At 46.4% G+C, this 21,576-nt stretch overlaps 1 protein-coding gene across 1 annotated transcript in view; it reads left to right on the top strand.

Moving 5' to 3' along the window:
* Positions 1-20,706, top strand: part of CSF2RB (colony stimulating factor 2 receptor subunit beta) — a 182,072-nt gene extending 161,366 nt beyond the window's left edge. The window contains exons 13-14 of the mRNA XM_086963204.1: positions 14,250-14,353; positions 16,615-20,706. Coding sequence (XP_086819330.1) covers positions 14,250-14,353; positions 16,615-17,752 — 1,242 coding nt within the window. The 3' untranslated portion in view covers positions 17,753-20,706. The remainder of the gene's footprint in view (positions 1-14,249; positions 14,354-16,614) is intronic.
* The last annotated feature ends 870 nt before the right edge of the window (positions 20,707-21,576 follow it).

Here is a 21,576-nt window from a genome sequence, read left to right as displayed (position 1 = left end):
ATGGACAGAGCATCTGAATCAAACACTCACACCCAGTCAAAAGATCTGGGTTTAATCCATCACCATTCTTTAGCCCACTCTGTCAACCCAGTTCAGACATGGCATATGCAAATCAGTCTGACCATGTGCCTCATGGGAACAGTCCAGCCCGAACTGCCAAGCTATGTCTTCTCTGGACCGGAAACAAGCTTCCGAGGACCGGTTTCTGGCATTCCAGCCGTCTGCAGCCCGGCTTGCTTGAATCCAGTGGCAAAGTGAGCAAGGGACTCACGTCTGAGCATACGCTGCCACACTTATGGTGGCCAAAAGTGGTACTAAAGGGGGTGGAAATGGACGGAGCATCTGAATCAAACACTCACACCCAGTCAAAAGATCTGGGTTTAATCCATCACTGTTCTTTAGCCCACTCTGCCACCCCAGTTCAGACACGGCTATAGGCAAATCAGTCTGACCCTGTGCCTCATGGGAACAGTCCAGCCCGAACTGCCATGCCATGTCTTCCCTGGACCGGAAACAAGCTTCCGAGGACCGGTTTCTGGCATTCCAGCCGTCTTCAGCCCGGGTTTGCTTGAATCCAGTGGCAAAGTGAGCAAGGGACTCACGTCTGAGCAAACCCTGCCACACTTATGGTGGCCAAAAGTGGTACAAAAGGGGGTGGAAATGGACGGAGCATCTGAATCAATCAAACACTCATACCCAGTCAAAAGATCTGGGTTTAATCCATCACCGTTCTTTAGCCCACTCTGCCACCCCAGTTCAGACATGGCTATATGCAAATCAGTCTGACTCTGTGCCTCATGGGAACAGTCCAGCACGAACTGCCAAGCCATGTCTTCCCTGGACCGGAAACAAGCTTCCGAGGACCCATTTCTGGCATTCCAGCCGTCTTCAGCCCGGCTTGCTTGAATCCAGTGGCAAAGTGAACAAGGGACTCACGTCTGAGCATACCCTGCCACACTTATGGCGGCCAAAAGTGGTACAAAAGGGGGTGGAAATGGACATAGCATCTGAATCAATCAAACACTCACACCCAGTCAAAAGATCTGGGTTTAATCCATCATCGTTCTTTAGCCCACTCTGCCACCCCAGTTCAAACATGGCTATATGCAAATCAGTCTGACCCCGTGCCTCATGGGAACAGTCCAGCCCGAACTGCCAAGCCATGTCTTCCCTGGACCGGAAACAAGCTTCAGAGGACCGTTTTCTGGCATTCCAGCCGTCTTCAGCCCAGCTTGCTTGAATCCAGTGGCAAAGTGAGCAATGTCTTAAGGCGCAAAGCTGCTACTGATCGAAGAGCCAGGTCTTGAGAAGTCTTCTGAAGGCCAGCAGGTCCTGGGTATGTCATTGGCCGGTAGGGAGAGTGTTCCAGGTCTTGGCGGCGAGGTAGGAGAAGGATCTACAGCCGGCGGTGGTTTTCCAGACGTGTGGAACTGTGGCGAGGGCGAGGGTGGCAAAGCGGAGGCTGCGGGTGGGGGTGTAGAAGCTGAGTCGGTCGTTGAGGTATGCTGGTCCGGCATTGTGTAGGGCTTTGTGTGCGTGGATGAGGAGTTTGAAGGTGATCCTCTTGTTGACGGGGAGCCAGTGCAGGCCTCTCAGGTGGGGTGTGATGTGGCTGCGTCGGGGGACATCAAGGATCAGTCGTGCCGAGGCGTTGCAGCCGTCTCAGGAGCTTGGCTTGGTTGTTGTTCCTGCATAGAGGGCGTTTTCGTAGTCCTGTCTGCTGGTGACGAGAGCCTGGGTGACGGTTCTTCTCGTGTCGGAGGGTATCCATTTGAAGATCCTGCAGAGCATTCCGAGGGTGTTGAAGCAGGAGGCCGAGACGGCGTTGACCTGCTTGGTCATGGTGAGGGCGGAGTCGAGGATGACCCCTAGGTTGCGTGCCTGGTTGGTGGGTTTTGGGGCAGGTCTTAGCGATGTTGGCCACCAGGAGTTGTCCCAGGCTGAGGGGGTTGAGCCGAGGATGAGGAGCTCCATCTTGTCTGAATTCAGCTTCAACCTGCTGTCCTTCATCCATTCGGCGATGGCCTTCATTCCTCTGTGGAGGTTGGCTTTGGCGGTGTAGGGGTCTTCGGTGAGGGAGATGATCAGCTGTATGTCGCGGTGTAGGAGATGATGTTGAGGCTATGTTGTCGTGCGACGTGGGCGAGTGGTGCAATGTTGATATTGAACAGCGTCGGGCTGAGGGATGATCCCTGAGGAACGCCGTAGATGATCTCGGTGATCTTGGAGCTGAAGGGTGGGAGGCAGACGCTCTGGGTTCTGCCAGAGAGGAAGGATGTGATCCAGACCAGGGCATTCTCTTGGATTCCGGCATCATGGAGGCGTGCTGTTAGGGTGCAGTGGCAGACCGTGTAGAAAGCTGCTGACAGGTCCAGAAGGATGAGGGCGGCTGTTTCTCCTTTGTCCTTATGGATCCCTATGTCGTCGGTGGCAGCGATGAGGCCGTTCTCGGTGCTGTGGTTGCTGAGGAAGCCGGACTGGGATGGGTCCAGGATATTGTTGTCTTTGAGGTAGCGGGTCAACTGCCTGTTGACGATCTTCTCTGTGACCTTCACTAGGAAAGGGAGCAGGGAGATGGGCCGGAAGTTCTTGAGGTCGTCGAGGTCCGCCTTGGGATTCTACAGTAGGGCGTTGATCTCGGCGTGCTTCCAGCTCTCTGGGAAGGTTGCTGTCTCGAAGGAGATGTTGATTGTTTTCCGGAGGTGGGGGGTGATGGCTGTGCTGGCTTTGTTGAAAACGTGATGAGGGCATGGGTCAGATGGGGACCCAGAGTGGATGGAAATCATGGTCTTGACAGTGTCATTGTTTCTGACGTTGGACCAAGTGGTCAGGCGGCTGGTGCGCGTTGTGGTCGCAGGGGTGGTGGTCTCGGAGGTGGAGGTGGGGGTGGTGGTGTTGAAGCTGTCGTGGATGTCGGTGATCTTGCGGTGAAAGAAGGTGGCCAGTGAGTCGCACAGGTTTTGTGATGTGGATATGTCGTTGGTGTTGACGATGTTGAAGAGCTCTTTGCTGTTGTGTGCGTTGTTGTCTAGGCGGTTCTTGGAGACGGTCCTCTTGGCGGTCCTGATGAGTTGGTGGTGTCTGAGGGTGGCGTCCTTGTGGGCGGTGTAGCTGTCTGGTGTTCGGTCGCGAAGCCAGTTCTTCTCCAGCTTCTGACAGGTGCGCTTGGAGGTTCGGAGGTCTTCGGTGAACCAGATGGCTTTCTTGTTGGCGTGATTAGTGTGCGTAGGTCTTGAGTGGGGTGAGGGTCTTGGCGCAGTCGTTGATCCACTGTTTGAGGTGGATGGCGGCGGGGGTCGGTGGGGTCGGCGGGTGGTCCAAATATGAGGGCGGTGGTCAGTTGGTCCTCGGTGATCTTGCCCCAGCAGCGGCGTGGCATTTGTTGGGTGCGGTGGTGTGTGGTGGGTTTCCTGAGGGTGAAGTGGACGCATCTGTGGTCTGTCCAGTGGGATTCTGTGGTGTAGTTGAAGGAGACGTGGGGACTTGCAGAGAAGATGGGGTCCAGTGTGTGTCGTCACGAGCTGTTGGAGTCCAAGGTTGGCGAGGTTGTCGATCAGGGCGGTGGAGTTGGCGTCGTTGTTGTTCTCGAGGTGGAAGTTCAGGTCCCCGAGGAGGATGTAGTCTGTGGAGGCGAGGGCGTGGGTGCTGATGAGGTCGGCGATGGCATCGCTGAACTGTGTCAGGGGTCCGGGTGGTCTGTAGATGAGTGTTCCTCTGACGGTGGTGTTGGGGTCGGTGTGGATCTGGAAGTGCATGTGCTCGGCGGTGGTGAGGGTGTCTTCGGTGCTGGTCCAGACTCTGAGGGTGTCCTTGTGGATGATGGCAATTCCCCCTCCCACTCTGTTGGTGCGGTCTCTGCGGGAGATCTTGTAGCCCTCCGGGATGGCTATGGCGATGTCTCGTGCTGAGGTGGTGTTCAGCCAGGTCTCCGTCAAGAATGCAACGTCGGGGTTGGTTGAGTCTAGGAGGTCCCAGAGTTCGATGGCGTGCTTGCGAGCAGAGCGTGTGTTGAGGAGGATGCATCAGAGGTGGTTGGGTTCTCTGATTGATGGTTTGGCGGGCCGGATGCTGGAGAAGCTGCAGTTCCGGCAGGTGAAGGGCCCTTGGGTGTGCTTCGGGGTGGCCCGGTAGCAGGGGTGATCTCGTCTGGGCTTTAGTGCGTGAAGGGTGCTGGAGTCGAAGTGCAGTCTGGTGTTGTGGCGGCTTCGTGGTCCAGGGGTTAAGGCGCTGGGCGCGGTCCAGGCGCGGACGGGCGCAGACGGCCTTGCCTTTGGCGCGCCTTTAGCGCGCCAGCGGCACGCCCGCTGCGCGGCCGCTGTGCAGCTTCCATATGAAGGGCAGTGGAAGGGAGGATTCCATAGAGCATATTATCAAACCCATTATCGCCACTTTAGCGGCACTTTCCTGCCGATAAAGTGGCGATAATTTTGCCGCCCAGGCTTGATAATATGACCCTCTCTCGTTTCACAAATAAAGCTAACACTACAGTTTTACGAGAACAGTGTTCCTGGTATATTTCAGTTGTTATAGTGCCGCTTTGAAGTGGTGTCTATATGGAAGAGCCTACTGCGTTACTGACGCCAGTTATGGCGACTTATTTCTAATGCATTGCTATGAAGGCTTTGTAGATTTAGGCTGCTCTGCTTACCTTGTATAAAGAGTGTAGCCACCGGAGTTAACCATTCGACTTGAACTCTGCTTTTATACGTCAAAGTATATTCAATAATTTGCAGAGAATTCCATTGCTGTTGCTCGATAGGCCGTGGTTGCGTCTGAACGATTTTTGGTGAAGGAAACAAAAAGACATTTTGATTGGTCATCGTAAACTGAGTTGCGTAACTACTATCAAAAGTGAATTTTAATGTGGGTTCTTAATATTCCGAAGTTAATACTGTTGCAGCTCCAGCAAACAAAGGAAGATCAATTCATAATAGAGGCCTGGGACGGCCTTGTGACGCAGAAAAAAAAATACTATCACGGATGCACAATTAATAATAATAGAGGCCTAAGCACGTGGCGTAGCACAGAAATACGACACAGAAATGTATGCATGCACAATTTTTAAGATTAGAGGTGTAAAGGACCTTGTGACTTATAAAGAAATATTTCAATTGTGTAAGTATAATTTAAAACCATTGAATGGTAGAAAAGCCATATGAAGGATAAAAAATAGCATTATGCATATACAATTTACAGTGGAGGCTGATGTTGTGACGTCTTCTCTTACCTTTGCTTCTGTCATCTTTTGTCATGTCTTGAAAGGCTGCGGTTTCGCTCAGTCTGGGTGTTTGACAGTCTGTCTGTCACCGCAGCAGAGGCAGGCAAAAGAGGGCGTGCTCACGTCAGTGCCCGCATTATATGAGAACCGCGGGGGCTGACCAAACCAAGCCCAGGGTCGTCATTGGTAGCGTTTTCGCTGTCTCAAGAATGATGGCCCTGGGGGATATGCCATTGGGTAATGTATTGGTTTCCAGGCTAAATGATAGCAAGCATGCTAGGTGGTGGCATGTGGGTAGTTTGGGCGGGCGTGCACCGCGCATGTGCAAGTATGAGTGTGTGCACTAACAATTACAAACAGAGAGAGATGGGGGCGGTGTTATAATGTACGCAGAGGCAGGCCCAGAATCGGATCTGCAATGAGTCAGCACTTCTAATCATTCTCCTTAGCGTGCCCTGAGCTCTGATTTGTCACTGAGAGGGTGATCGCACCATAGTTTGTACTGCTTATCATACTCAGCGTGTACCCGCGCATACGGTACGAATATGCTTTGGCGTTACGCGTCGCATTAAAGCTTCAGTGTGACATCATGTACAGCATTCTGTACGCGAAAGGGGGCAATGTTTCTACTTGGTTTAAAACATGTATATATTTAATGTACATACTAAGGGCAGACATTTGGGATAACTGATTTTTAAAAAAAAATAATTGTAATAATCATATATTACTTTTAAAAAGAATTACAGAAATCGCGGTAAAACATCATGAGTACTCGTATTGAAAGAGCTGCGCAAGCGCATCATAAGCGTACGCCAAGCCATTCGACTTTAAAAGTAGAGATTTGATTGGGTTATAACTTTTCCTATTGCGACTGTTGAAAGTTCTGTCCCATTATAATTATTTGAGTTTGACTTTCTAAGAAGAAGCATTTGTTCTGAGAATCTTCTCAAATAGAAGGAAGATCCCCATAATAATAGCAATGGAGTCATCTTCCAGCAGTTCTTCAGAAGGAGATTTAATTCCTGAAGAACGTCCAAAGAAGAGGAAAGAAGCTCTAATTAGGGTAGTTTTTCACTTTTCCAGAAGGTCAAAAAAAGGTTAATGCTCCAAAAGTAACCTGTAAAATTTGCGAAACAACTCTTTTAAGGGGTGGTCCATGTAAAAAATACTCCTTTGGCACAGCAAATATGGTGCGACACCTGAAGAACTTGCACCCCAAGAATTTTGCTCGAGCTGCAAGACGGCAGCAGCATTTTCAGCAAGCAGTCCATACCCACATATTGATTCTGACTTTGCTAAAGTTAAAATTCTATGCATTTATTGCGATAAACTTTTGTGTTATGGGGAACAGTCTATAGACTTGATGAAACGTAGGATGCAGGATCATTGCTGTCCTCGACATTAGTTTTTTTTTTTTACATTCTTTTGTTCCGCTTTGAATTTGTTGAGAAAACACAAAATAAAATACCAAACAAAAAAAAAGTTCTTTTTAGAACTACCTTCACTGGTCAAAGAAAGAACTATATTTCTATTTTAGTGTGTAAAAGTTTGTCAGAATGAATGTGTAGTTCATAAATGAATGAATGAATATGTTACTAGTGTATGGAGAATGTGAAAGTGCAGAACTCTAAGGAACTGCTACAGCATAAATCTATAAGGTGTTTATCTATAGTATACTGTAGTATGTTCAAAGCACTTGAATGTATCATATGTACATAAATATGTTACAAGTCTATGTTTCAATTTGCGCTGCTGGTGAAAGTGCCTGGGTGAATTTGTATGCGTTAGGGGCGGATTTACAAAACCCTTGTGCCTCTTTCACACAGCAGTTGCGTCACTTTTGTGACACAGCGGTGGTGCAAAAGATGTGCCATGGTGTGTGCTATTAACAATGTGACGCATCTGGAGGGTGTATTACATTGTAAAGTGCTGCACCAGAAGAGGCTTTCTTGTGCAGAAGGGGGTGCTGCAAGGCCTCCTAAAAGTGACTGAGTGAAATGTATAACATTTTATTCAGTGACTTTTGAGCTTATGCTGCGTCAAAACCTTGCACATGCTTGAAGCAGGTGTAAGGATTGATACAGTCTTGTGAGCATAGGGCCCCAAGAGAATTGCTGGAGCTGTGTTATACTTGCAACCGACGTCAAGCAATAATTCATCCAAAAATTACTTTGCAATTTAGTTTTGTTATTATTTTATAATACAAATATGAAATATAATCTAAAAAATAAAATAAATATAAATATTTATATTAAAAATGTAAGAAATTAGTATAAAAAGAAAGACATAATAAATAATACATTTATAAATTATCATTTACAAACCTTTGAAATTCACTGAAAAAACCATAGGTTTCACACACGTTATAGTTAGGAATTAGCATTTAAAAAACCTTGCAAATTCATTGAAAAACAATAGGTTTCACACACGTTATAGTTAGCTGAACATTTCTCTCATACAAAACCTTTGAAATTTCTCCGTTATAGTTTGCTCAGCTAACTATAACTTGCGCGCCCGCAATGCACTGCTGATGACATCACATATTACATCACTCATGACATGTTCAGTGACATCACTCATGACATCACTGATGACATCTCAAATGACATCCCTGATGACATCATCCTTGTGGCAGACCTCCTCTTACTGTAATATAACCTATTGAGTAATCCCAAAATCTACATACACATCCACTCATTCACCAACAGTTCTATATAGTCACTCATACATGTACTCACTCATCATAGGTACTCATACACCTATATATCCTGTTATACACCGACACTCATCTATGGAGTTACTCACACACATACTCACACATGCAAATAAACTATCAAATATCTATTTACTTGCATATACAGCTATACACCAACCACTACACTAACTTCTACAGAATTGTAGACATACTTACTCTCTTAAACAATCACTTATAGAAACACATACTTATTTATACCGGAAGTCTTAGAATCTCTCGCTCTCAGATATACTCACTTATATACATCAGTACTCACATATACTAGTTTAAAACATATGTAGTTACTCATAAAGATACTATTGAGACAGTCATTCACTCACTAACACACCCATACACACACTCATCCACCCATACAGTCCTGCACACATGCTGTCTTCAAAACACATACAAACAGTGAGTCAGTCATTCATGCATCTGTGCGCTAAGTAATACTCCCCACCGAACCGTACAAACACTCATTTTGGTACTCAAAAAACCAACTAATAACCCATATACACACTCACCAACCCATGCAGCCACTTATATACAAAGTGAGACACTGATACAGATATTTAAATATTTAAAGATTACTTGCTAGTACACCTATTCACTAAGATATACTTAATAAGTCAGTTATACAATCAATTTTACAAAAAAAAACATCCATTTAGACACATATTTACCCATTTATTCTTCAATCGACCTTTAGATATACATATATAAAAAAAATTATTTTTCAGAAAGACACACATTCAATGGATGATGTCATCAGTGATGTCATCAGGGATGTCATTTGAGATGTCATCAGTGATGTCATGAGTGATGTCACTGACCATGTCATGAGTGATGTAATATGTGACGGGGGCGTGGCTAGGCACGCAATGGCGGCGGTCGCACTCGGGTAGAGCTCCGAGCCGAGCTCCCCTTCCCTGGGCCTAATTTCCGCTAGTTCTCCTTGCAGCCACCTGAAACTGCGGGCGGACCGTCGCAGAGACGATATCGACCAGCTGGCCGATTTTTGTACTGAAGGACCGATCCTGTCCGCACCGGACATTCCCAAAGGCCTCTTGCGGGACTCCTTGCTGCCCGGCCGGCCGAGGAGACTACGAGAGGCCGTGGCTTGGAACTGACAACCGGGCCTGCGCATGCGGCCTACGAACTAACGAGCACGGCCTCCCTGCCCGCCGGAAACGGGACCTGGGAGCCCCTTTTGCGGCTCCGATCCAAGAACAGCGATATTTCTAGGGAGCTGCAGGGGGACCGAGCCTGAGGGGAACGGAGACCTAACCCGCCGGAACTGCCTGTTACACCGGTGAGGGCCCGAACCAAGAGTGATACCACCAGGCAGCTGAGCAACGTGGTCAGAGGCACCGCTACACCCTGAGGAACTACCAGCGGCACATCAGCGAGGCCAGGACGCCGGAAGAGAGGGCCCCCCTCCGGGACTTGCCAAGCGGCCGCGGATGCGCGGCGGGGCCCCTCTTCACCCGCGGGCGATATCGCTGTGAGCAGAAAGCCCTGCTGGGAGCCTGAATTGGGCGCCAAGGCCCACACAGAGAGGACGCCAGAGGCCCACCAGAGCCATATCCCTGAAGTGAGGCGCGCACCCAGCTGGCGGAGACGCTACCTGACCCCGGTCACCGCGAGCCCCCCCTGAGCCCTTTAAGATCGGCTGACCTGGGGGAGTCTGGCGGGAATCGCCCGGCCACACCTCCGACGGAGGTTCGGAACCATTGGAGACGCACGGGACACTGGGAGAAGGCATTGGAGTTGGCGGGGGAGAGAGGGCCCCGTGCGAACTGAGCAACCCTGTGACGCCGTTTCCAATACCGGAGAGCACCTGGCCCCCCTGCGGCAGGCCCCGGAGCAGTAATGCTGTAATCGCGGATCCCCGGGCCCACCTGAGACCCCCCACGGACCTCCCGACTGCCACAACTGCCCCAAAAATATTGTGACCGCAAGCTACCCGTCGTCCCCGCCAAGGCGGAGGGGACGACTGGCACCTGCTGAGTCACGCAGACGCACCTGCCTGGTCCGGGGACCACCATCGCCGACACGCGTGACATCACCCTACTAGCTGCGTTGGAGCCGACACGCACCCTAATACCCCTCTGATCTTGGAAACCACCAAGCCTCTTCAAGACCACAAACTAAGGAACACCTCACCACCGGAGCCTCCTGTGAACTCGACCGAGCTGATAGCCAAGTAAGCATGGGCGAATTTTGCGAATTTGCAATCCACGAATTTGCGGATTTGCGAATTCGCGATCCGCAAAATTTGCGAATTTGTGCGAATTTTTGTTTTTTGCGTGCTCGCGGGGTTTTTTGCGTGTTCGCGAGCCGCTAGCATAGCGAAGTTACCCATGCAGCCGTTTATGGGGGAGGGAGATAGATAGATAGATAGATAGATAGATAGATAGATAGATAGATAGATAGATAGATAGATAGATAGATAGATAGATAGATAGATAGATAGATAAAGAGAGGGAAAGAGAGAGGGAGAGAGAGAACGAGAGAAAGATAGAGAGGCCGGATCTCTGAAGGGCCAGATTCCTGAGTTGCCCCTACAGAACATACAGCTTTTTATTTTTAGCAAAATACATACGAAAATTGTGCTGTAAAGGTCTCTTTTAGTTTAACCCCGCCTGACAACTCAAAATGGGTGTATTTGCCTTCCTCTCCCTTCTTCCTGTTTTTTATTTCTGTAAGTGCTTCCTGATGAGGTTTAATTCCTTGGACAGGTGCCTCGTTGCCTACTTGTAACTATTCTCTGACCCTGCTTCAAGGGTCAGAGCAGGTTCAGAGAATAGTTGCAAGTAAGCAACGAGGCGCCAGGAAGCAATTAGCAGCAGGTGTCAAAGTTGAAGTTAATTTGTTTGTAACCCTTTTGTAAAAGGTTACAAAGAAATTAGGTTCAACTTTTGCACCTGCTGCTGTAACCCTTGCTTGGCTGAAAATTCGTCCCCGCTGATTCGCGTATTTTACCGCGATTTCGCGAGATTCGCGGATCGCGAAATCGCGGAAAATCCGCAAATTCGCCCGCGAAACGGATTTTACGCCCACCCAAACGGAGAATGCGTGCCGGGCAGATGTCAGCTGGAGAGCCCGACTTGACATGCCTAAGTAAGGGGGACAGGGTTTCTCTAGTCAGTGCGGGAATAGAGGTGTGGGACAAATTGTTACCAGGTGGTTGGGGGTGGGTGAAAGTAGGCGAAGGGGAGGGAATGTTGGCTTTAATACAAACTATTTGTTCAATGAAAAACTCGTTGAGCGAGTCGCATAGGGCCTGAGAGGGGGGGATCTTGGGCAGAGTTCTATCCGATGATGCCAGCTCGTGGACGGTGGCAAAAATCTCACGTGGCTGGCTTTCTGCAGCTAGAATACGTCCCAAGAAATATTCTGTCTTGGCTGCCAAGAAGGCTTGTTTATATTCACTGAGTGTAGTAATATAGTGTAGCCTCCGGGTCGGGCAGTATGCTCTTCTCCAAGCTCGTTCAACCTGCCGTAACTCCAGTTTCTTGGCTTTAAGGCCAGGGCTGAACCACTTGTTGGCATTGTGGGTGCGGTTGATGGTAATCCGCTTCAGAGGGGCCACAAGGTCGCAGGCTTTGGCAAGCCAGCGGTCTAGGATGGTAGCCTGGAGGTGTGGAGCCGAGCCCGGTAGCAGGTGGCAGTTAGCGAGTTGCACAAGGATGGAATGTCAACTCGATTCCAATTCCTTGCCCGGGTGTTATTGGGGAAAGAAGGTGTTATTTTTTGGCTCAAATCCAAGGAGAAAGCGAGCATGGAGTGGTCAGACCATGGACAGGGCGAAATAGTTGGAACCGAATTCGGGATGTTTAGTGTCCATATCTGATCGAGGATGTGGCCCCGGATGTGGGTAGGACCATGAACGAATGAGCGAAGTTGAGGCTGAGGAGCAATTGAGTAAAATCTTTGGATATGGTATCCTCGGCGGGGTCAGTAGGCCAGAAATTAAAATCTCCCAGAACGAGGACAGAGGCACTATTGACTGCTAAGGTGGCCAGTAAGTCCTGGAAGGCAGAGAGAAAACCGGGGGATGGCTGGGGTGGCCGATATGTTAAAACACAGGTAATTGGGATCTTAAAGGAAGTAGAACGTACTACGAGGCAATCAGCTGCTGGTATCGTGGGCGAAGCGAGTGTCTGAAAGTGGAGTCCCTTGCGGGCAATCGAGGCTACCCCGTCACCCGCTCTCTCCTCCAGTCGATCTGCACGGAGCATAGAGTAGTGGGGCGGGAAGGCCGCCAGGACGCTCGGTAGGGAGTCAGGTCGATACCATGTTTCGGTTAAAAACAATAGGTCTGGGGAGTTCGAGTCTAAGAGATCAAATATTTCGGTCTGGTGCTTGACAGCTGACCTTGTGTTCAGAAGGAGGGCAGCAGTGGGGAGGGGGGGGGGCGAGCGTGATGGATTTGGGCGAGGCAATGCCAAGGTCTTGGACATAAGACAATATTGCAGAGTTGAGAGGCCAATCTTTATTGAGGGAGCACAGTTGTTCGGTAGTATAGGTTAAAAATCGCACATAGTGGTGTGCCCCCTGCCCCGGTCGGCCGCGGACGGGCGCAGACGGGCTTGCCTTAGGCGTGCCTTCGGCGCGCTGACGGCGCGCCTGCTGCGCTCGTCCGCTGCGCGGACGAGGGATGCACTTAATTATAGGGAAGAGGGGGGCATGGCCTCGCTGCTGTGGGCGTGGCCTGTGGGCCAGTGGGGAATGGCGGCAGGTGTATTCTCAAGCCTCGGCAGCACTAAGGTCCGCTGCACGAAGAGCTGCCACAGAAGGTTAGGGATAAGGATTAACCCCTTCCATGCTCATGACGAGCTCAGCTCGTCATGAGGCACAGTGGAGCTGTGCTGATGACGAGCTGAGCTCGTCATGAAGCATGGAGTAAATGAAAAGTCAGCACAGTGGGGGAAAATGCACAGCAGCGATGTGGTTAAAGATAGGACTAGATTAGGTTTTAGGATGAAGCTTGAGAATAAACAGGGATCTATTAGATGGCTTGGGGCAGTCAATTGTTTTAAAGTTAGAGGTATGCCTGAGGATTTGGGTTAAAGTAAGGTTGAATGGCTAGGACTAAGGTTAGGCTGATATTTTAAAGTAAGAATAGAGGTGGAGGACAGGATTAATATAAAGTTTTGAAGTTAGGCATTGGGTTAAGCAATGAGTAAAGTTTGAAGATTAGGAAGATGGTTGGGGTTTAGGATTTGACAAATGTATTTAAGACAGGTTATGGTTTCAATAAGTTTTGACATTCAGGGTTATGTGGGGTAAATGATTAGACTAGTTTCAGGGTCATATATGGATTTTCAGTGTAGCAATTAACAAGTCTACTGTAGATTTGCAGATTAGACTTGATGAATAGTCTTAAAGTTAGCATAAGGAATAGGGCATGAGTTGGGTTTGTGTTCGAATTTTAAGGTAAGGCCAGATGGTTGGAGAAAGGGCCAGGAGATACGTAGAGGGTTACAGTTATGTATGTAAGATTTGAGGGTTATGAGTAGCTGTTAGAGTCAAAACAATGTTTTAAATGTAGGGACACGTTTAGGGTTAGACAAAGGTTTCAAAGCTTGTCACCAACATGGTAAAAGTAAGGTTTTACATCAGCATAGTGTTGGTTGTTAGAGACAGGTTAGGTATAGATTAAGGATTTAGAATTAGGAATTGGTTTAGGTGATTAGGTTAAAGTACAATTTTGTCAATAGCGGTAGCTACAGTAAAAAGTTAAAGTACAGATATGTTGACTTTTAGGGTTCAGCTGAGGTTTTGAGGATAGGGATATGGACAATGGACAAAATTAAAATACTGTTTAATGGCTGGGCTAAGTGTAAAACTTATGGATAGGTTGAAAAATGAGGATTTATAGCAAGGGCAGGTTTGTAGATTAAAGCTAGAGTAAATCTTTTAAGTTAAGAATAGAATTAAGGTGTAGAGAAGTTTTAAAGGGAAGATTAGGGATTACTGATTTATTCAGGTTTTTAAATTATGACTGGACTTTAGGCTGTGGGTTAGGTTCACAAATAAAGGAGAGGCTTAGTGTTATCTTTAAAACAGAATTTTGAGAGACTGGCATGCATGTCAGGGTAGTGGGTTTGTGGTGAATGTTAAGGAAAGAGCTGCATTGAGAGTTAGGGGGTTTGAGAAATAACTTCTCATGTCACCTCAATTCATGACTGTTCCCCTTCATCTTAAATACTAACACTCACCCACATACTCTCAACAATCTCACTGGACTACCCGCCTCAACTGTGGTTTATGTTGTGTTTCTCTTTTCAGAAGGGGTCTCTAGCTCTCCAGTCAAACATCAGAGGCCCAGGGGGGCTCCAGCCATATCTTCCAGAAACTGAGGACCCCAGTAGCTGCTGTCTATTGACTAAAGGGTGAGGTGATCTAGTGAAAGGAGAGAGGCATGTGGTTGGCTAATGTAAGGACAGGAGGGGCTGTGTGGTTGGCTGATATAGGTAGACAATGGATGGTATCTGATGCTATAACCAGTGGCTACTGTGTGTCTGGCTTCAACAAGGACAGCTAAGGCTGTGTGATTTCTTACTAAGGAGAGGGTTGTTTATGACATCCTACTATAAAGACATAGTGCTCTGCACTGTCACAAGGAGAGCAATGCAGCATGTATTTCTTACAAGTTCGCAATGTGCTATACATTTCCAATTCATTCTTATAATTAACTCATTTAGGAAGCTGTGATGGGTCCCCCACTAGTATCAGCAAAAGGGCTGTATTACTGCCTGATAGAAGGAGAATGCACGTTGTGTGGCTACTACACAAAGAGGGGGATGTTTGACTGGCGGCTGTGTGTCTGGCTGTTCTAAGGACAGAATTGGCTGTGTGTGGCTGCTTTTATGAGACAGTGGGTTGTGTGATTGGTTACTATAATGAGTTCTCAGATTGTTATCAGCTGCTACTACAAAAGAGCTTTGTTGACTGGCTAAGGTCAGCAGAGAGGGCTGTGTGGTTGTCTGCTCTAAATGGAGGGAGCTATATGACTGATTGCTACCAGAAACTGTGGAGTAACTAGTTGATAAAAGGTGAGCTTAGGCTCTGTGACTGATTGATGTAAGAAAAGGAGGCTGTGCAACTAGCTACAATCAGGTGATGGGGCAAAGCACTGGCTGCTAAATAGGTGGGACTTTGTAACTGTCTGCTGTCACGAGAGAAGTAAGTGTGACTTTTTCCTATAAGTCGAAGCAGAAATAGGAGAATTCAGGCTTTGTGACTGTTTAAGTAGAGGGAATTCTGTAACTGGCTGTTGGGCACTCTTCAACTGACTTTACTTAGAGTGGAAGCAATGTTAAATTGTGCCTTAATTCAGCTCGAGTGCCGTTTGGTTTGGATATAGATCTCTTAAGGGTGCTATCTGCGACACAAGTGGGCTTGTTTTTCTGTCTGATTTTGATCGCCCGTAGGGAGATTGCAAACTGTGGAAGGATGCTAGTCCCCCTTACTATGAAAACTGGTTGCATGCAGCATTAGGTATGGCGCATCTAGATATGGGCTTGGCACATAATGTTAACAACAATATGTGGGAACTTTTGATTTTGTGGGGCAGAGAGATGAGGCTGGTCTAAGGTCTCAAAGGTTCTATGATTACACCATGCCTCGTACAAAGAAGCAATGTACCATTCTAAACAAATCCTGCCTAATGCAAATCGGTCTTCGTCCTGCTCCAAAAACAAAGTTCAGCCTGAATTGCCAGGCCAGGTCCCTAACAGTTGAGAACACAAGCAAACCCAGACTGGTTTTGATCTACTTAGGTCTCTTCAGTGCTGTATAACTTTAGTCCTATGGCATAGCGAGCACGGGAGCCACGTCTGTGTATATTCTTCACACTTAGGGCATTTACTGCAAAGACACAAGAATGCTTTAAGTATTATCAGTCACTGGCGAGCTCTCTGCCCGCATTAGACACCACCGTTTTTTAACCACTGTGCCTTTGTAGGCAAGTGCAAATCGGATGTCCTTGGCAGTTCTATCTGGACGGTTGCTAAAGGAGCACAAACAAAGTTCACTGGCACATGGATGGGTCTAATCTAAGGTAGCATGGTGAGCCAAAAAATATGGATTTGGATGTGGGATTGAGCAATTGCCAGTGGCTTAGAATAATTCATTCATGTTATATTACTTTTTTGTAATTTTCATTGGGATGCCCCAAGTACGACGGGATGCCCAGTTATCGGCCCGTGATCACTGTGCTACTGAATACAAGCTGCACCCAAAAGAAAAGGCCAAATAGGCTGAAACCGGTCTTGGGTTACTTATGTTCTGGTTAAGAAAGGAACTGGCATGGCAATTCGGGCTCATCTGTTCCCACTAGATCAGGATCAAGGCTGATTTGCATATGGTGGGTCTATTCTGAGGCAGCATTGTTGACAAAAATGATTGCTTCTGATGTGGCCCAAGCAATTACCAGTAGCTGAAATTAATTCAAACATTCCATCCATCACTTTTTTGTATTTCTCATTGTAAGCCCCTTTAGCTGTTTGACTACATTAAATGGTGGTTATTTTAAGACTGTGCCAATCAAGGCTTATTGATAGGCTGCGGTGAACCCCAGTAGCTGTTGTAAATCAGTGTTGTGTAAATGCCTTTAGAGGGCACTAAAGCAATTATTTATTTTTGAATGTAGGTTGTGTAAAGATGTCAAGGTGATGGCATCATCTTTAGTAAATGCGGAGACACCACATCCTGCCAGCCAGGAACTTGATGGATCATCTAAAGCCCTGTCTGACCAAGGACGACTCCTCAGTTTGATTTCTGGACACAGCTGTGGGTCCCAGTCATTTCCACTGGTGGTGGACAATTACAAGAGCCCACAACCAGGCACTATTCAATATGAAGGCAGTGCCTCTTCTGACTTCAATGGTCCATATTTGCTATTCCAGCGCACGTCGTGGCAGTCTGAAAACTTTGCCACTGAGCACCCGGATGGGAAGGAGGAATACATCAGTTTCCCTCCCGACTGGGGCACCAAGATGCTTCCAGTATCAGGGAACTCAAATGCCTCATTGGCCCATTTTGACTGTGGCACCAAGATGCTTCCGGCATCAGGAAGCTCAAATGCCTCATCGGCCCATTTTGGCTATGTCCTGTGCCCACCAGAAGCCATGTCTGATTCTGCTGAACCAAAAACCCAAAATGGAGAGTTCTGGAAGCATCAACTTCAAAGCAAGGTAGATGCCTGCAAAAAATCTACATCTTTAGACAAGTTGGAGACCCTTACTAACCAGGAAGCACCACCAGGAATGGAAGAGGCACTGTCAACTTGTGGCCCCATTGACTATGTCATGGCTCCACCAAGTCTGTTGCTCACGGCCACTAACTTGCCAACCACATCAAGCTTGAACGTTCAGCATGAGAAGCCATTTACAGATCCAGACTGTTCTCGGGTGCTCATCCCAATCTTCACCAAACAGGAAATGCCTAGTGGCTATGTTACCACTCCAACCATACCCAACAGAGCAACTTCCTCATCGGCCCCACTTACCGAATTCAACAAAAACACCAGAGAGACATCTGAGGACAGGCTGCTCATATTCAGCCCAGGTGAAGCAAGTCCCATCCTCTTGCAACAGATCGGCGACTACTGTTTCTTGCCTAGCTCCAATGTCCTGGAGAACAACATGGAAGGTGAGAAAGTCCCACCAGCAGCAGACCCTCCGAAGCTGTGTCTGTCCATGGCACCCGAGGCCAGCCAATTCAGAGTGACCCAGCCTCACACTGAGGTGTTCAAATTGATGAAGAATGAGTATGTGGCTGTTTCATAGGAGTGACACATGTAGACAACGATGCATGAAGATTATTCCAGGTGCAGCTGGTTGAAAAGAATTAGCAGGAATTAGCAGGGTGATGGGATAAGGAGGGTCCATGATCATATCACCAACTCTGATGCAAAATGATGCATGGTCAGTCAGGCCTTCGGTGTAAGCTTTCCATCACCAGAGTCAAAGGGGGCTTTGCCAAAGTAAAGCTTACGGTCCAACCATCTCTAAATGAGGCGGGGAAGAACAAGAGTTTGATGAGCAGGGTACTCTGTTGCATTCGAAACAGAGTATTCTGTCTGCCAAACTCTAAATATAACCCCTCAGTCATCAAATGAATTTAGCAATTTAAAGGGGCAATGAGACTACCAATACAAGAAATGAGTCACATTTACTTCAGGGACCCAAAATTTGAGGGGGGGGGGGGGGGGGGGTGCACACATGTGAGAAGACTCAGGAGAGGTTGAATAATGCGGGACGGAGCCCATGATAGTCGGAGCTAGTCTGTACATTTACATTATTTTCACAAACTTGCACCAAAGGAATTGACTAGGAGAAATTTGATAGTAAAACTATTCAGTCATACTTTATTGCTCACAAACATATAACATTTTGCACACCATTCAGTGTCTGTCATGAAAGCATGAAACACTTTACAAGTAGCGCAAACCCTTTCTCTGATCAACCCGTACCTTTATATTGTTCTTTCTCAATGTTATGCCAAGGCTTTAATTAAAACCCAGGTATGAAGATTTCTAATTCAGAATGAGTACATTTTAATTTAGTTAATAAACGGACAATCCAATCATAGAAAAATGCTTTCTATTATTTGAGAGAATGGGTTTTCAAGAAGCAACAATGTCAATAGTGGAGGCTGAACTTACCTCAGGGTGGTTTTAGGGGCACTGTTGAAAAGTGGTGGATACAGCAGGGGGTCATGCAGCAACACTAGAAGAAGGGCTGAGATGTCAGATAACAGGGTGCACTATAAATAGAGGAACCAAGAAAACAGGATCTCAGGAGCACCGCCGATCTTTTGTGTAGCTAAAAGGACCAGGCCTCTCCAGACCAGAACTCTGGCTCTCCATGCAGCCTTGAAAGAGAAGGGTGCTTGCAGTTTACACAGGATATATTTGGAGAAAATACTAAGCAGATAGAGATAGGAATGGTACCCTCTGTCTGGTTAAACCTGGAGGAATATCAACAAGGTGGCAATACCACAGTGATCCCAAGCCACAGATAAAACTCAAACAGATTAACCTCAAATATTCTGGTATGATTAAGGATGTATATTAAAATTTACACAACAATATATATTGAAATATTTACAGTCATGAATAGTGCGATGTATAATTAAAAGTGTAGTGAGATGTGGATCAAAGTATATGTCAGATTGTTCCCGGGAATGTGTCTTCCAAAATACATCAACTATACATATGTAAGCGTTTATTGCAATCTATGTAACAGTATGACTTCTCAAGGTCATATGACCTCCAGCTTATAACGCCCAACATTGGTTTTACCTTGTATGTGGAGCTGCTGGGAGACCTTCTTGATGCGTATGGTGTCCGCATTGATTAGATACCCGAATATATTTCTAGGTCTCTTCTCAGATGGACAGTTTTCACCTGAAGGACTGGCTTTTGGTGAATGAGGTCTGCATGTAAGTGGTATATTGGAATTTCAACCTCATGAAATCCGAGTATTTGTTCCTCTGTCCATAGAAGTTCAATCCTGTTTTCCATTCTCAGTTGCCAGTTCACACAAGCAATTGGAATGTTCATACCCCATTAGATTTAGCTAAGGCGTTAGATTTTCTGCTTTTTATTAATACATTTTTGCCACCTTCCTTTTGTTCTCACTCCGTATTAGGTCAGTAAAGAAAGAGTTCCAGAGAAGGTGGGAGTATGAACGGAATATTATGGAAGTAGTAAAGGAAAAAGGTTATTACTAACATCTTGGCCAAGGTTGCTGTGCCCAGTATCGACAACTGAGTTGCCCTATCACAGTATGAAGCTATACAGACACCCAATGCCAGGATGACAATCCCAGCGAAAAGATCAGTACAGAGATATGCCTCACTGACCAGTCATCATAGAAGGACACTTTTGGAAATAAACAAGGTATAGCCATGGTCCTAGTGTACATTCCAGCAGTGAGGCAGTCATTAGCGCAGAACATATCAGAAAGTGGGCAGGCCCAGACCACTTCCAGATCCACTTGCTTTGTGATTCATAAAGGGAACAATCACAATTTGCCATGGCTGACTCAGAGTCAGGATATTCATGTTTCAGCTAAATAGAAAAATATCTTCACAGCAGCAGCGTGGCAAAGGGTTCTCAATTAGCCTCATATCTGCAGACTTTTCTGGGACCATTTCTGTCGCTGAACAGTTTTAATTCTGTAGTGCTATCTCTAACACTCTCCCATGTGGATGGGCCTGGGACCCCTTCATGTGCCCTGTTGCCCTCCAAAATCCATTCTATTGAACGGAGTCATTCGGAAAAACTGGATAATTTGAGACTTTTTCAGGAATCTATGCATTCAGTGTCCACTGAGTATCGTGTACAATTTGAGTTGAGGCTCCAGACTCCTTAAAACACAGTACTTAAGCAGACAGGCTACCTGGCCTCTAAATTGATGTTAGCTCTCTGGATTCGATACAAACCAGAGGCAAGGAATCCTTATGTCACAATGAGCTTTAGCAAAAGTGTTATACTGTATACATTACGTGTAACATTTGATTGATCCAAGGAATGCTGAGCGACGATGGAAATCTTTGAGATGAGAATTTAAAATTATTTTTACTGTTTATATGGCACTTTTGTATGTAACTGTAGTTCACCTGCATAGTTTTTGTGTTAAATTAGTTGTAGAGCGCACTATGAGCCATTTGGCAAGGTTCGAGCTTAATAAAAACTTTTAAATAAAGAAAGGTTTTACACTTTAAGTACAAAAAAGAACTGGTGTCCTGATTTTTTAGTGTTCAATGTATAAATGAGATTTCAAAAAAATACAAAAGAGATACTGTAAATGTCCAAGCATTGACAGTTCCTCTATGTATAGTTATGCAAACAAAGCATTGTTTTAATTAATTTCACAGGGATACCTTTGAAGCAAGGACGTAGTCAGAAAATGAAAACACTACCCACTTGAAATATTCCATGAAATATTCCTCTAATCGCAGAGCATGTGAAGCAAGCAAACCCAACCCTTCGCACAAGAATTCCTTTCGCCCTTTCATCCTCCTTCCATCATCCATCTGTTCATCCATATATAAATCCATCTATCTGATATAAAAAAATATACTGCCTCTCACTTGGTGCAGACGAGTATGGATCAAGATATCCAGGATCATCAGTTTCATAATCTTCATTCGATTTTAGAAATAAAATCATAAAAAAGACAAATCAGGTAAAAGAAGCAAAAATTGACATCGCCATACTCGCACTCACTTTACAACCACTGAAAAAAACGTGCAAGAGAAAAGCAAACGGTCAGTGAGTTTAAAAACTGTAGGTACAGTAAAGTCGGCCTGACTTGAGTAAAATTAATTGGTTTTAAAATTGGTCGCAGAAACCTATGTGGTAGGTTAATATGTTTAGGACAAATCATAACAACATGTAATGTGTCATTGACCCAGATGTTGTCACCGTTACAAAGGGGCAGTTCAGAATCCTTAAAACAGCCATAATTAAAATATACTATTCGAGGGAATATGTTCAGCCTAAAATAAATCAGCAGGCGGCACTGGTGACGTGTCATGTTCCAAGTCAGATAGAGTTCTAAATTACTGACAGTTTTCACAAGGATCGCATGTCGCACCAAGA

The sequence above is a fragment of the Lissotriton vulgaris genome, chromosome 1_1, assembly GCF_964263255.1.
Source record: "Lissotriton vulgaris chromosome 1_1, aLisVul1.2, whole genome shotgun sequence".
Classification (NCBI taxonomy): domain Eukaryota; kingdom Metazoa; phylum Chordata; class Amphibia; order Caudata; family Salamandridae; genus Lissotriton; species Lissotriton vulgaris.
The sequence above is the reverse complement of the archived record's forward strand: the minus strand, read 5'-3'. Positions and strand labels throughout refer to the sequence as shown.